The 15,590-nt window shown below is 35.0% G+C and overlaps 2 protein-coding genes across 3 annotated transcripts; one reads left to right on the forward strand and one right to left on the reverse strand.

Moving 5' to 3' along the window:
* On the reverse strand, positions 1-3,778 carry LOC110686146. Its single transcript, XM_021862731.1, has 3 exons — positions 3,480-3,778; positions 2,211-2,800; positions 1-1,014 (listed from the first exon to the last, which is right to left on the reverse strand). Exons 2-3 carry the CDS (start codon positions 2,598-2,600, stop codon positions 376-378), a joined length of 1,029 nt encoding a protein of 342 aa, XP_021718423.1. The 5' UTR covers positions 2,601-2,800; positions 3,480-3,778; the 3' UTR covers positions 1-375.
* A 4,462-nt stretch (positions 3,779-8,240) lies between these two features.
* LOC110686147 (aspartic proteinase nepenthesin-2-like) lies at positions 8,241-14,059 on the forward strand. 2 transcript variants are annotated; one of them, XM_021862733.1, is made up of 5 exons: positions 8,241-8,407; positions 8,988-9,259; positions 9,358-9,943; positions 11,583-11,710; positions 13,281-14,059. In XM_021862733.1, the coding sequence occupies exons 3-5, from the start codon at positions 9,924-9,926 to the stop codon at positions 13,928-13,930; spliced, it is 798 nt and encodes a 265-aa protein (XP_021718425.1). In that variant the 5' UTR covers positions 8,241-8,407; positions 8,988-9,259; positions 9,358-9,923; the 3' UTR covers positions 13,931-14,059. The 2 variants fall into 2 exon arrangements, with proteins under 2 accessions (XP_021718425.1, XP_021718424.1); XM_021862732.1 differs by lacking the exons at positions 11,583-11,710; positions 13,281-14,059 and having other exon boundaries at positions 8,988-9,878.
* The last annotated feature ends 1,531 nt before the right edge of the window (positions 14,060-15,590 follow it).

Here is a 15,590-nt window from a genome sequence, read left to right on the forward strand (position 1 = left end):
TGTTTCCGTTTGCCTGTAGTACATACAAAAAGGCACTGTATTCTGTACAAAACAATTCAGATAACACCTACTTAATGAATATAGTAAATTCAAGTGCATGCTAGAAAATTCCTGCTGTACCTCTTATACTCTCCTATACACTTAAGCCCTGGCCTATTGCAAATGGTAGTATCAGAACACTATGAATTCTGCTAGAGACAGTAAAAAATTCAGCTAAAAAATAGAAAAAGGCTGCACAGTCAAAAGAGAATAAGGTTCTAAGAAGTGAATATGATCAGCCGAGAACGCCTCAAGATCATCATCATCTGAAATTTGATCACTTACTGGGAGATCCCCGAGTGTTGCCATCATTCTTCTTCTCACCTTGTATTATGCTTAATTCTGTAATAAACTCATCTCTGTGTATATTAGTAGCAGATAACCTTCCCTTGCAGCCATATTAACTGGTCCCTTGGACTGTTCACCAGATTTGATCTTGACTCCTGAGCTTGAACAAAGACCACTCCCACTTTGAACCAGCGGATTCCGTTCATCCAGCTTGTAAGAATCACCTATTTTTACACCATCTTGCAAAGCTCTTGCGAGGAAATTGTTAGAAGAAGCACTTCCGCCTCCCAGATGAAAATTAACTATACCAGTAGAAGGCAAAGTATCATCTGAAGGAGTAGACTTTCCTGATATATTCTTTTCTGATGCCTTCCCTGCAGAAATATGGTGTATGTCATTTGCCATTTGTTCCTGTGATTGCTTCAGATTACTTAATTCTTCCTGCAGCCTTGAAATGTGACTTGCGTAGTAATCCAAGTGTCCCTGTGATTGCTTCTTCAGCTTATTTAATTCTGCATCCAGCCTTCTAACGTGACTTTCACAGTCATCTATTTGTCTCTGTGGTTGCTTCAGTTCACTAAATTCTGCCGCCAGCAGTCTAATGCAAGTTATGCAAGAAATCAATAATTCAGATTGCAGGCGGTTATTAGGTTGATTAAGACTCCCTAACTGGTCATGTATCTCTGCCTGCACATGTCAAATACAAGAATGTACAAGAATAGGATTACTCAGGAAACCTTTTATAATGGTGCATTGCATAAACAAAATTGGACAGGATTAAATCTTATTAAATTTCGAAAATCTTCTAACGACTATTAAGAGTATAAGATAGTAAATCAAGGGTATGGATATGAATTTCGCGAGTGTTCTTACAATGGTGTATTGCATACAAGATACTAAATAAGCTCTTTAAGAAATGCATCTTTACTAGCATATATAGATCAGTATTTTATTATTTTTCATCGGCATTTCTCCTTGATACCAACCTACTTCAACAAAATTTGACTTGTCAATAATCGAAATCAGACCTCTTTTCTTATCAGATCATAATACTTTTGACTATTCCAAATGGATGGGTCTACATATCCTCCTTGAGATGACAGAAATGAAGCAGGTGGGAATTTTGTCACTGGTTGTGGTGCACTTTGCTGCAGTTCATAACTTGAAGCAAGGGGATTCCTTTGTACGGCTGCACATATACTCAATACCGATTCATGGTGCATATGCATAACGTTTTCATAAGCAATTAGGTATACATATGTCAAGTTCAACATATTTGAAGATAAAGTGCAATAGTACAGACCAATTATCAAAAAGATCCCAAGTACAAAAACATAAGTACAACTCATTTGAAAACAAATATGAACTTTTTTTTGCACCGCTGCGAAGAGTGGGACCATGGAGGGGCTAAACGAGGGAGAGGGAGACCGAAAATGACTTGGTTGGAAGGAGTTAGGAAGGATATGAAGTGTATGGATTTGCATGAGGATGAAGCATTGGATCGTAAGGGATGGAGGAGGAAGATTTATGTTAATGACTACACGGAATAATCAAATTTGGTTCATATTAGCCGACCCCACTTATGGGATTAAGGCTTTGATTGATTGATTGAACATAGGATGTTAGTCCTACCTTTTCAAGAATGGACTTGCAACATTAATTTGATTTTTTTTTTTTTTTTAAATTTGTGAAAAGCCTTACAGAAAGCTATTACAGCCTTTGTGGTAACGCGAAACATTCAAAGATATAAGTGTAATGTAATCAATTCAAAGAAAAATCCAATCTACTAGGCACTTATAGTCTAATGAAGATATTAGACAATCAGCAGAACATGAGTAATAAAGTGCTTATCCAACACGAACAAGAGAGGTTCTCAAGCATACCTGAATGAGGATTTGCAGATCCCAGCTGACTGCCAATACTGGAAACCATATGATCAGATTGCTGAAGCCTGTGTAGTTGATGTGTACATGTTTCTGGTTGATTTGGTTGAATGTCATGAGAACACAACTCAAATACAGATCTAAGATTTCCACCAGATTGGTTATTAGGCTGCAGATTTCTTCGAGGTTGCATATTAGGCCAAAGTTCACCAGTTCGGCTATTAAACTGCAGATTACTTGGATGTTGCAGATGAGAGCCAAGATATTCATCAGTTTGGCTATAAGACTGCAGATTTCTTCGAGATTGCAGGCTAGACCCAAGATGTTCACGAGTTTGGCTATTAAACTGCATATTACTTTGAGGTTGCTGATGAAAGGCAAGATGTTCATCAGTTTGGCTAGTAAGTAGCCTGCAGATTTCTTTGAGGTTGCAGATCAGACCCAAGATGTTCACTAGATTGGCTATTTAACTGCAGATTATTTAGAGGCTGCAGATATGACCCAGGATGTTCACCAGTTTGGCTTTTAGGCTGTGAATTGGTTGAATGTCGCAGAGAAGGCCAATTGACATCATTATATACAGGATAAAACTGAAATACCCAAACAATAAACAGCCTTTTAAAACTGCTATACATGTCCAGGAAACCAATAACCACAAATCCAATAAAAAAAAGCCTGTATACTAACAACAACAACGACAGCAACACAAAATTTAAGTCCCAAAATGATTTGAGGTCGACTAACATGAATTGTTGTAAGGTAATGTTGCCAAAAAAAAAAAAAAAAAAAAGAGACAAATATGCCACCTTAATTTGTTATGCAATATGCTAAAGTTGAATGAACCAATTCTACAAATTAATAAACACCCATTTACTTCTTTCTTATAATCCGCCATTGATAAATCATTCTAAAGGTTTATCAATTGAACAAGGAAGGAACAACAATTTCATATTAAAAAGTGATATTTAAAGAACATCACCAAGATTCTGATATTAAGCAGAGAATCGAAACATGAAAACAAGCAATATTCTACAATATGCCAAGCCAAATGAACCGGATAATTAAACACCCATTGACTTCTTTCTCTTAATTAACCATGAATCAGTCATTTCGAAGGTATAATTAACACAGATAATAAAAAATGCAGAATATAATTGAAAGATATTATCAAAGAACAACACCAAAATTCTACTAATAAGATTTAAGGAAAAGAAAATAAGATCACAATAAAAAAAATAATAAAAAAAACCCAGTTAAAGAAAATCATACAGAAGGGCCGGTTTCAGATTCTTGACTAAGTTGGTGGTCATCCATTGCAATTCAGAAGCTTCAAAGAATTTTGAAAGTTTGAGTGTGTGGGTTTAATCAGTGTGTTCAGTAGTAAGGAAAGAGAAGTGAATTGTTCCAATTTTAGGAAAACAAAATTTTGAATGTTATTTTTGAGAGAATCAGAGAAGTATAATGTGTAGTCGTGTAGATGTGACTTGTTTTTTTGTGTACGGGTCACAATTGCACACTCGCTCGCGCTCTTTTTTCCTTACATGGGAATATGGGATTATGCGACTCGGTAGTCCCTATGTAAGAAGATCGCCCTTAATTTATGTTACACGAAAGAATTAACTTATTAAGGTTGGCTTAATGGTTGGAGGCTCTCATTTCATCCCTGTGAAGGAAACCTTAATTTCCTCCCACTTGCAAGGAAATTCTCCTTACTTTTAAAAAAAGAAAAATTTATTAAGGTTGAGGGTTCAATCCCCATTAGAGAAACTTTGTTACCTTAAATAAAAAATTACCAAGGTTGAGGGTTCAATCCTCATTAGAGACACTTTTGAGGGAGAGGATCCCTTACCCATCCCTCTCACTCTCAAAGTGTTTGACCCGCAAATATCGGACCAAAACAATCGTGAGGGTGAAGTACATTCAGGGTAGGTTACACGAATACATCACTTGTGTGATATCAGTGTGATATTTTATGCGTTGTTTGAAAAGTAGTCAACTTACTAAATTGAAATTATTTTTACTAAATTGAAATTATTTTATTGAATATTATTTTTGTTACAGTATTTAATACATGCATTTACTTTCATTTTGATTGTCTATCCCAAATTTTCGTATTTTTTTCTTTTTTTTCTTTTTTTTTTCCCCTATTCACAAGTTACTTCTTTTTTTTTTCAAAACAACCTAGTGTGTAATTGAGGCATCAATTTCTCAACTTCGAACCACTTACAACTCCAAATTCTACCCTAAAATTTATACACATTCTTTTTAATTTTTTTTACAAAGATATTGTTTTCTTTCCAAAGTTGTATGTCAAATTTGCTTGTGAGCTGATTTTTTATAATATAATCCTGCGCTTATCTCATTATCTGAAAACATGGTTATAATTTATATATTTAACACTAGACTAAAATTCCAACGTCCAACAATTAACATGCTACTATGCTAGTCATGCAAATAATGGATAAATTGCTTTTACTGAACTACAATGTGAAGGGAGAATCAAGAATGGCAGCATTTATGCAAAGGAGCAAGTATTTGATAGCAACAAAAAAGCAGGAACAAATGAACAATCAAATAGACATTTACATACATGCTTATTTGTTTCCATTTGCCCGTATTACATAAGGCACTGTATTCTGTACAAAAAAATTCAGATAACACCTACTTAATGAATGCATAGTAAATTCAAGTGCATGCTAAAATATTCCTGTACCTTTTATACTATCCTATACACTTAACTCCTGTTCAAATGGTAGCAGTAGAACACTACGAATTCCGCTAGAGACAGTAACACATTCAGCTACAAAATAGAATAAAAGGCTGCATAGTCAAAAGAGATAAAGGTTCTAAGAAGTGAACATGATCAGCCGAGAATGCCGCAAGATCATCACCATCTGAAATTTGATCACTGACTGGGAAGTCCATTTGTCCCTGTGATTAGATTATTTAATCCTGCCTCCAGCAATCTGATCCGATTTTCGTGATCATTCAATTGAGCTTGCAAGTCGTTAGTCAATTGATAAAGATTCACTATGCGGCAATTCATCTCTGCCTGCACATGCCAAACACAAGAATGTAACAGAATAGGATTACTCAGGAGACCTTTTATAATGGTGCATTGCATATACAAAAGAGGACAGGATCAAATCTTATTTAACGTACAGCTCCTAAGACTATTAAGAGTATCAGAATCAGACCTCTCTTCCTATCAGTTCATAATATTGCTGTTGAGAAATCCAAATGATTGGGTTTACGTTTCCTCCTTGAGATTGAAATGAAGCAGGTGAGACGTTTGTCATTGGTTGTGGTACCATTTGCAGCAGTTCACATCTTGAAGAAAGGGGATTCCATGGTTGGACTGCACATATACCCAATACCAATTCATGACGCATATGCATAATATTTTCATAAACAGTTAGATATACTGATATACATATGTCAAATTCAACATATTAATTGAAGTTAAAATAGTATAGACAAATATAAGATCCCAAATACAAAAACATAACTACAATTCACTTGAAAACTTATATGAACTTTTTGCCACCAACATAGGATGTTTGTCCTACCTTTTCAAGAATGGAGTTGCAGCTTTGATTTGATTTTTTTTTTTTTTTTTTTTATTAATTGCAATAAACCTAACAGAAAGCTGTTACATCCTTTGTTGTAACGTGAAAAGCCTTACAGATCGTTGTTACAGCCTTTGTTGTAACGCAAAAACTTCAATGATATAAGTGTAATGTAATCAATTTAAAGAAAAATCCAATCTACTAGGCACTTATAGTCTAGTGAAGATATTAGACAATCAGCAGAATATGACTACCAAAGTGCTTATCTAACACGAATAAGAGAGGTTCTCAAGCATACCTAAATAAGGATATGCATATCCCAGCTGATTTCCAGTACTGGGAATCATATGACCAGATTGCTGAAGCCAGTGCCATTGATGTGAACTTGTTCCTGGTTGAACAGTTTGAATGTTAGACTGCAGATTTCTTTGAGGTTGCCGATTAGACCCCTGATGTTGAATAGTTTGGCTGTTAGACTGCAGACTTCTTCGACGTTGATTATACCCTTGATGTCGAACAGTTTGGCTATTAGACTGCTGATTTCTAGGTTGCAGATCATACCCTTGATGTACAACAATTTGGTTATTAGGCAGTGAATTTCTTTGAGGTTGCATGTTATAGTAATTATACGCATGATGTTCACCAGTTTGGCTAATCGACAGCAGATTTGTTACAGGTTGCACATTAGACTCAAGGTGTTCACCAGTTTGGCTATTCAACTGCAGATTTGTTACAGGTTGCACATTAGACCCAAGATGTTCACCAGTTTGGCTAGTAGGCTGTGGATTATCGCATATATGTTCCAGAAGATAACCACCTTGATGAAACTGAAATACCCAAAAATTAAACAGCCTTTAAAATCTGCTATACATTTCCAAATAACCAATAACTATAAATCCGATCAAAAAAGGCTGCATACTAACAACAACAACAACAAAATCTTAAGTCCCAAAAATGATTCGGGGTCGACTAACAAGAATTGTTGGAAGGAAAAATTGCAAAGAAAAAAAAAAAAGAGGCAAACCAACAAATTGATAAACACCCATTTACTTCCTTCTCATAATCATAAATCATTCTAAAGATTTGTCAATTGAACAGGGAGGGTACGACAATTTCATATTAACAAGAGATAATCAAAGAACATCACCAAGATTCTGACATTAAGCAGAAAATCAAAACATACAACAAGCAAACACTCGACATTTCTAAAAAATGCAAAGTTGAATGAACCAAAAATTAAACACCCATTAACTTCTTTCTGTTAATTAGCCATTAATAAGTCATTTAGAAGGTGTAATTAACACTGAAAATCGAAAATGCAGATTTTAATTGAGAGAGATTATCAAAGAACAACACCAAAATTCTACTACTAAGATTAAGCAAAACAAATTTAGATTATAAAACAAAAAACCCAGTTAAAGAAAATCATACAGAAGGGCTGGTTACAGATTGTTGACTATCTTGCTGGTCTTCCATTGCAATTCAGAATCTTCAAAGAAATTGGAAAACAGAGGTTTGAATGTGTGAGTTTAATCAGTGTGTTCAGTTGGAAGGAGAGAGAATTGTGTATTCTTTATATATTTTGAGAGTGGTATAATATGTAGTTGTGACTTGTGTACGGGGTGTACAATGCACACTCGCTCGCGCTCTTTTTATTTTTTCCTTACATGGGATTGTTATGCTACCCCGTATGTAAGAACTAAGACGATCACCCTTAAATTAGGTTACACGGATACGGTCATATATGATATCAGAGTGGTACGTTATATTGTTCGACTTTTATAAGTTGAGTAAAAATATCACAAAATTTGATTCATTATTAAAAATACGTAGGAGTAATAATATATACTTGTTTTTCGATATTTTCATTGATATTTGAAGGGTATACTTATAATTTAATTTTAGACCGTCAATGGCATTATCTATCAATTTACTAGGTTGGTATTGGTTGAGCATACTAAAAAATTTGTAAACTTAGTTCATTATTCTCATAGTTGCCTAACATTTGGTTTATGATTTAAAATTCTCACTCGCTCCATCATCTATCTCGATAACCAATCATCTCTACTTAGTATTCATATCACCCTACCATAACATATCTAATTAGTAATCTATTTACAGCTCATACCAAACATATTTTTAAATTTTATTCGACATAAATGAATATGTATCAACCTGCTTTTGATCATCTTAATATTAATTAACTAACATTTTAATAACACTCTATGCTTAAATGAAATTGGTTTATAATCGTTAATTTTAGTTTTGATCTTGCTAACGAGCCTCAAGACGTTAGATAACTAATTAATACTCGTATTATAACCTAAGATAGAGTTAGTTTTGAAATGTATGCCATATCAGGTGTTGTAAAATTTTATTTTACCTTAATATTTTCACTTTTATTTCTCCTATATGGGTGCGTTTGTTATTTCGGACAAAATTAATGGACAAAACCCTTTGATAAACCCCAAACCTTACACCTATGTTTTCATTTCTTCCTCCTTTGGACCTCCTTCATTCTTAAGCTGCGCCCTCTCTCTCTCTGTCTTCTCCATTGAAGCGCGTAGTCTGATATCTCCATTGCAGAAGCTTCCGAGCTTTTCCTCCTCCAATGAAGCAGCTTCTGAGGTAAGATATTATTGTTAATTTTTTTAAATCACCGAATATCAATTTTACAATTTAGGGTTTAATTTAATTGCCAGTATATTCAATTTAGGGTTCCTCTTAAGTGGATTATTGAAATGTTAGTACTGTATTACTGACTGAAACGATTTAAATGATCGATTTTGTTTCTATAATTTTGCTATTGTTATTATTCTTAAGTAAGAAGAAATCAATGTTGTTGGAGCCTAATTTGATAATTGAGTCAAATGTGATTGCTAATGTATTGCAGGCTGTTGTTTATAGTTCTTTATTGTAGGACAAAACTATGAAAATGTTTATCAATTTCATAATCTGGGGTTCATCATGGCCCCAACTCGGCCGCCCCGCCTGCCCTGCCTCAGGGTTGGCCCTGCACTTTAGTGGCATTTGATGTTATGATATCGAATGTCATGTTGTAACACTTAAATGGCTGCAATAATAGGACATCTCATCTGGGTTTTTGCCTATGTTTTGCATACTATGTGTTTGTTATTGCTGTTATAAGTTTGTTGATCTCATTGTCAATATAATTTTTTAACATATTTCTATTCATTTAACATACCAGCTTCAGAGGAAGGTTCAATAACTGGGACATCCTAATTAGGAATAGTCGTAAGTGTATTTATCGCAACATACACAATACCAATCACCCTCCTTATATTAGTGGTACATATGATGTACTTCAAGCAAGTTGTTTTCAGCATTGGTTCAAGAATTGGCAGAAATTAAGAAAGAACAAGCTTACTGCAAGTACTTTTAGCTCTGCAATTGGGTTTTGGCCTCGTAGGAGAGTTCAATTGTGGTTAGAGAAGATAGGGGCGATTGAACCCTTTTCTGGTAATCTCGCGACCTGTTATAACAATATCAATGAGGAGGAAGCTCTGGAATGGTACAAGATATTAACTGACAAGTCTGTTGTGTTTCCTAAATTTCAGATTCTTAATAAGAATAACTTGAATGGTGATGGTTGGCTTGGTGCCTCTCCTGATGGGGTTGTTGAAGAAAATGTTTATGGTTTGCCATCGGAGGGAGTGTTGGAGATTAAGTGCCCCTTTTTTGATGGTGATATTAACAAAGCTTTCCCTTGGAAGCGAATCCCACTTTATTGTATGCCACAGGCACAAGGTCTAATGGAGATACTGGATAGGGATTGGATGGATCTCTATGTTTGGACCCCAAATGGAAGCAGTTTGTTTAGGCTGTATCGAGATGTTGAATATTGGGATGCTATAAAGACAGCTTTAGATGATTTCTGGTGGAATCACGTCCAGCCAGCAAAGGAGCTGTACAATAAGTCTAAGTTCACTGATCCCTTGACTCAATTAAGGTCTCTAAAACCAGAGCCCCGACATGAATTATGTAGTTATATTGTTTATGAAAGCAAGCATCTTGTGGACAATAAATCTATGCTATTGTGGCGTGAAATTCATGGCAAAATACAAGATTGTTGAAGTCAGATATTGCATTTTCACTTATTGATCATTGCTATTGCTTGGAGCCAATGATGGCAAGGGAGGTAAGGTGAGCTACTGAGCTGTTAATATACTTTGATGGAAAGTTTATTTATTTATTTTTTCAATTTATCTTTGCCTCTAAATCTATCTGCATTAAATTTCCAACCTACCTATCTATTGTGCTTTATGTGTAACATAGATGCCTTTTGCTGAACTGATTAATGCTTATTTACAAGGGCTAATCATGTTATCCAAAGTCCAAACAAGCAGCTCCCAGATTCTTTTTCCCATCTCTTTAGCTGATAGCCTCTTCGGTCTGTTCACGAGTTAGTCTTAAGTCTCCTTTTTGCTTCATGACTTTCCTTGTTCTTGAGGGCATTGGGGCTATCTGTACTGAAACTTAAAATCTGTTTATAGCTGTATGTAATCATGTGCTGACCAAAATTATCTATTTGATTGTCGTTTGCATGACTTTCCTCAATGTTGGTTTTCCTTAGCCTGATCTAAAGTCCCTAGTTGTTTTTAATATTGGTGTTTCTTCTTATTGTTGCTTAATTACTGTATACTTTGTTAAATTTAGCAGTTTATATGAGTAATCTTCAATCTGACATGTCTACTGTACACCCCCGATCCCAAATAAGTTACTCAATTGCTTTTGGCATGGATATTAATAATAGAGGGTAGAGGAAAACAAAGGTAAGAGTAATGGAATAAAGCAAACGAAATTGGTTGAGAGAAAAAGTGTGCAAATTATTTTGGGGTATCCAAGAAAGGAAATTGTGCATCTTATTTCAGGATAGGCAGAGTGCCAATCTAACTTTTCCATGGATAAAATATGAATATAAAGTTGCTTAACTTAATTTCCTTTAAGCCTATTTTGCAGTAAATATCTGTATGGACATAAAGGAACTGATGAGTTTTCCATTGTACCTAGTTTTGTTGTGAGCTTGTGACTATTATTTGCCCTCTCACTTTTAGGTTTTTATCTTGATGTTTGAAGTGCTCCAGTACCTGCTTACTCATGGAACCCTGTACAATTCGTATGATTCTATTGTTAGGTTTGCAAAGCATTCAGGCTTTTCTGTCTTATAATATTGTGAGCAGAGTAGACAAATGCTACGTTTGGTATCTTAATATTGCGAATGTGATCTTAACTTCTGCAGCAGGAAGAAAACAAAATGACCTTTAGGATGACAATTGATATGTTGCTTTTTATCCATTTAGATTGATATACCAAGCATTTCTGCTGTAAGTTGCTTGCGGATCTTATCAGAAAGAGCTCATGCTATTGTGGTTACTCTTATGAGGAATCTGAAATAAAAGTTAGAAAGCAAGTAGGGTATAATGTGCAGTCTCTGAGCTCCAAAAGGCCTTTTCCTAGATGAGAGTTGATTGATGTCATGCTGTCTTTGCTCTTTCTTTCAGACCCCTTTTGGTCCTGTCTAAATCATCCACTGTGTTCAGGATGGGTTTTTTGTTGTCATGTATATACAAAGCACATTGTAAATACATATAGAGCTGTTGACCTTGTTAATCTATTAATTATTCTGACTTTCTGAGAATTGGTATTTCAAGAAAAGTTTGGATTACATCTGCCTAGTTACTTTCACACTCTTTATGTTTAAGGAAAATGGTCATTTTGTGTTAAAGTTCCAATTGGTACAGTTCGTAAGATATGTTTACTGATACTTATGATATTGTTACAGCTTGGCTTCAGATGGTCTGATTGCTCCTATATATATCTCCTTGTCTATTATCGTCCATACTTTGGAAAACCCCAGCATCAATGTTCCTCTGATGGCTAGGCCATTGCCAGTTTGCCACCTTGTTCTAGGTAAATGCTCTGCCCTATTACTTGAACTTATCTGAATTCTTTTCCATTGAGTGTTTGGTATTTTTTGAATTTAATATATGTGGGTTTGTCCCCCTTTTTCAAACTGAATATCTTGTTATGTCCCTTTTCATATTGTACGCTTCCTTACGACTCATGTTAGCCGACCCCAAATCATTTTGGGACTAAGGCTTTGTTGTTGTTGTTGTAATAATGTGGGTTTGGGTAGCCCAAAAATGTTTAAAACCAAAGCTCAAGCCCAACCCATAAAAGCCCATTACATTTTGCGAGTTAGGCCACCAGTCTTATACTAAAGCCCCCCGCCTCCCTTCTTCTTCTTCTTTTTTTTTTTTTTTACTCAGCCTCCAGTATGTATTTATTTACAGTATTTTTTATTATTGCTGTTATTATTATCGTTTAAGGGAGTAAATAGATATCAAAGTTATTTCTCTGTTAGGAAGATTACACTGGGGTTATCTTTTTCAATCAAGAAAAGTTCTATTATCAAACATTAGAATAACACTGGCCTTTTTATGGTTGGCCTAAAATTGATTTCTTTCCTTAAAGTACGTACCTTTTTTGGATAATTAACCCTTATAACAGAGTAACTTTTACAAGACTCTTTAGGATTAAAAGAGTAACTTCCATACAATAACACAATAATTCTTTTTCTTCAAAATGCTTCCCAACATCATATCTTTCACTATCTTACTAATCCTTTCTTTGGGTGGTTTTTTCCCTCTTACTAAAGGTATAACTGCACCATTGATCCCACCAATGTCTCCCCAATCTCCATTCAACACTCAAATACTTGAAGCCAACAACATATTGAAGACAGCTATAACATATTGAAGACAGCTATAAACATCACCTTAAATCGGAACCATTACATGACATAATTTGTTTCAAATATTCTGGTATCCCCGAATGAAGAAAGCGAGGTCTACTTTCAAGAAGATGCAGGCATACATGTAATGAACATGTATATGGGTGTTCCACAGCAATTGTTGTATGGAATATTCGACACAGGAAGTGCTGTAACATGGTTCCAGTGTGAGAAGTGTGCAAGTGAAGTGAAATACCCATGTTTTAACAAAACAAAGTCATTCTCCTATAGCACTATAAGGTGTGATGACAAGCAGAAGTGCAACACTAAGTATGGGTATATCAAAGGCTGTGATGAATTACAAAGTTCTTGTGAGTTTAATCTTACATATGGAGATGGGTCTAATGCTTATGGGGAGATGGCCACTGAATACACCACATTTGATTGGTCTAGAGGTCATTTAGTTTTACTATACAGGTTTGGATGCAGTTGGGACAACAACGCCAAGTTGATGGGGGTCATATGTACGTGGGATTCAATACTTTGGCGCCTTTTTTTTTTTTTTTTTTTTTTTTTTTTTTTTTTTTTTTTGGAGGAAAAACTTTGGGTTGAGTATAGATGGAGTATAATATGTTATATTCAATTAATAAGAGGTTTTAGTTTTAAGATGTTAACAATGAGTTCTGTAAAGTCTGCCTTGCCTAAAACTAGTTTGTGATCTTGTTTATCATGGTGTTGTAAATTCAGGTGCATCCAACAATGAGTACGCGATCACAAAGCAACTATATCCGGATGAACCCAAGTTCTCATACTGCATATCCAGTGACTACGATACAATCAACCTTTTAATATTTGGTCCTAAAGCAAACCTCAAAGGCCAAGCCATCAAAATGCTGAAAAACGCCTTGTATGATTTCTATTACATTGACGTTCTTGGGATCAAATTGAATGGAGAGCGCTTAGCTGTGACACCATCAGTTTTCCAGATGTCGGATTCCGGGACAAGAGGCTTCATCATAGACTCAGGCACCACCCTTACTTTCTTAGCCTTAGATGCTTTCGAGGCCTTGAAGAAGAAGGTAGAGGAACTACTTGGTCCTCCTACCAAGTACATGATTTTCGAGGTTTGTTACGACAGTGGAACGTTTGGAAAATGGTGGCCAGGGAAGACAAGGCCTATTATTGGACTTGAATTCGAGAATTCTTTGTTCGAGTTTGAGGAGAGTTTGTTGTGGGAGAATATTCCCAACTCCAATGACTTGGAGTGTTTACAAATAGTTAGGTCAGATGTTTTGATATCCTTCCTTGGAAGTCAGCTTCTTCTTGATGTCAATGTTGGGCATGATCCTAACAATAATCTCTTGTATCTACAGAAGACTACATGCCCTACTCCATAATTAGTTTAATTCTACAGCAACAGGCTAGTAAGTATACTTCTCTAAGATTTAATAACTTTTCTCACATTAATTTTTGGGAAATTTTGGATTTGGATCAATTCATCTATTTGGGAAATTCTTGAATTTGGATTTCAGTACATGCCTACATGGTTATTCAAATTGTGGAATTGAATTTAATAGTTTGCCAACCAATGAACTTGAACTTGAATTCAAGTATTTCCACTCAATTATAAGTTCCCAAACAACCTAATATCATTTTAAAATATTATTCTACTTTACCCAATTGAGAATTAAATCACGAAGTATAATAATGTAACACAAATATGAAGCTACGAATTTTTTGTGAATTGGTGTCAAAGGACTCGAAAATTGATTTGCCTAATTGCTCACATAACTCCTTATGAATGAGGGAAAGAGCCATCTTGTATTCACATTTCAACTAAAATAGTTTTATGATAGTAATAGTTCTAAAATAGTTGTAATAAAATTAGACCAACAAAGAATTTTTTATACTAATCTATATTTGTTTAATTTGGTACTTAGTATGATATAGATTGGTCTTATAAATTTATACTGTAACTATGACATGTAATGCGTTGGGCTTCTCTTCTAATGTTGCTTGGACCATGTTATGCGTTGGGCTTCTCTTTAAATGATCATTGGTTAAACTCGTGATAGTGGGTTACTTTGTTTTTATCTCTCTCTTCTATTGTTGCTTGGACCATGTAATGTGTTGGGCCTCTCATTATTTTTCTTCCCTTTCTCCTCTTTTCCTACACGTGGTCCCTTTTATATAGAGGTGTCAAAATCTGACTCGATCCAATCAAAACGCGGTTCAGATTTTGACTCGCATAGACACAATAATTTAGCACGATTCAATTTTGAATAGACCTAACCTAAACACTTAGACATCCGAATAGATCTAGTTCCATTGTATTACATGTGTTGGCATAACAAAAGTCTTGTCTTAAAATAAGTCTTCAATTGACCAATAATACAGACAATAATTGTTACAAGCAATTATTAACGATTTGTTTCCTTACTCTTAAACATAACACTGCTATTTGATTTTCTACCAAATTTAACATACATGCATTGATTGTGTACACATTATATATGTTTTCACAATATGTTATGACATTTGAAGAAATCATACATTTATTCAATTTTCATATATACAACCATCATTAAAATTTTTGCTATTCTCCTTTACCTCAAAATGCTTCCAAACACTCTAATTTTCACCATCTCACTAGTCCTTTTTGTGGATTCCTATTCTCCTTCTCAAGGCCTAACTGCACCATTGATCCCACCATTTTCTCCTCAATCTCCATTCTACACTCAAATCCTCTAAGCCAACAACATCTCAACAACAGCAAGAAACATCACCTTAGATCGAAACCACTACATGACATGGTTTCTTTCAAGAATATCAGTATCCCCAAACGAAAAAAGCCAATACTCCTTTAAAAAAGATGCAGGCTTTCATGTAATGAGCATGTATTTGGGTAAGCCAAAGCAATTGATGCATGCCAGTTTTGACACAGGAAGTGGTTAACATGGTTTCAGTGTAACAATCTTGCATACAAATCGAAGTTTCCGTGGTTTAACCAAACGCAGTCAGTCACCTATAGCACCATTAGGTGTAGTAATAAGCAAT

The sequence above is a fragment of the Chenopodium quinoa genome, unplaced genomic scaffold (genome assembly GCF_001683475.1).
Source record: "Chenopodium quinoa cultivar QQ74 unplaced genomic scaffold, ASM168347v1, whole genome shotgun sequence".
NCBI lineage: Eukaryota > Viridiplantae > Streptophyta > Magnoliopsida > Caryophyllales > Amaranthaceae > Chenopodium > Chenopodium quinoa.

What these genes read in the sequence shown, in the direction of transcription:
- LOC110686146 (XM_021862731.1), bottom strand. Translation starts at nt 2,600, where the DNA reads ATGAACATCTTGCCTTTCATCAGCAACCTCAAAGTAATATGCAGTTTA. An exon ending in ATCTGCAAATCCTCATTCAG is followed by an intron (nt 1,015 to 2,210) that starts GTATGCTTGAGA and finishes TGACATGTGCAG; the next exon opens with GCAGAGATACATGACCAGTT.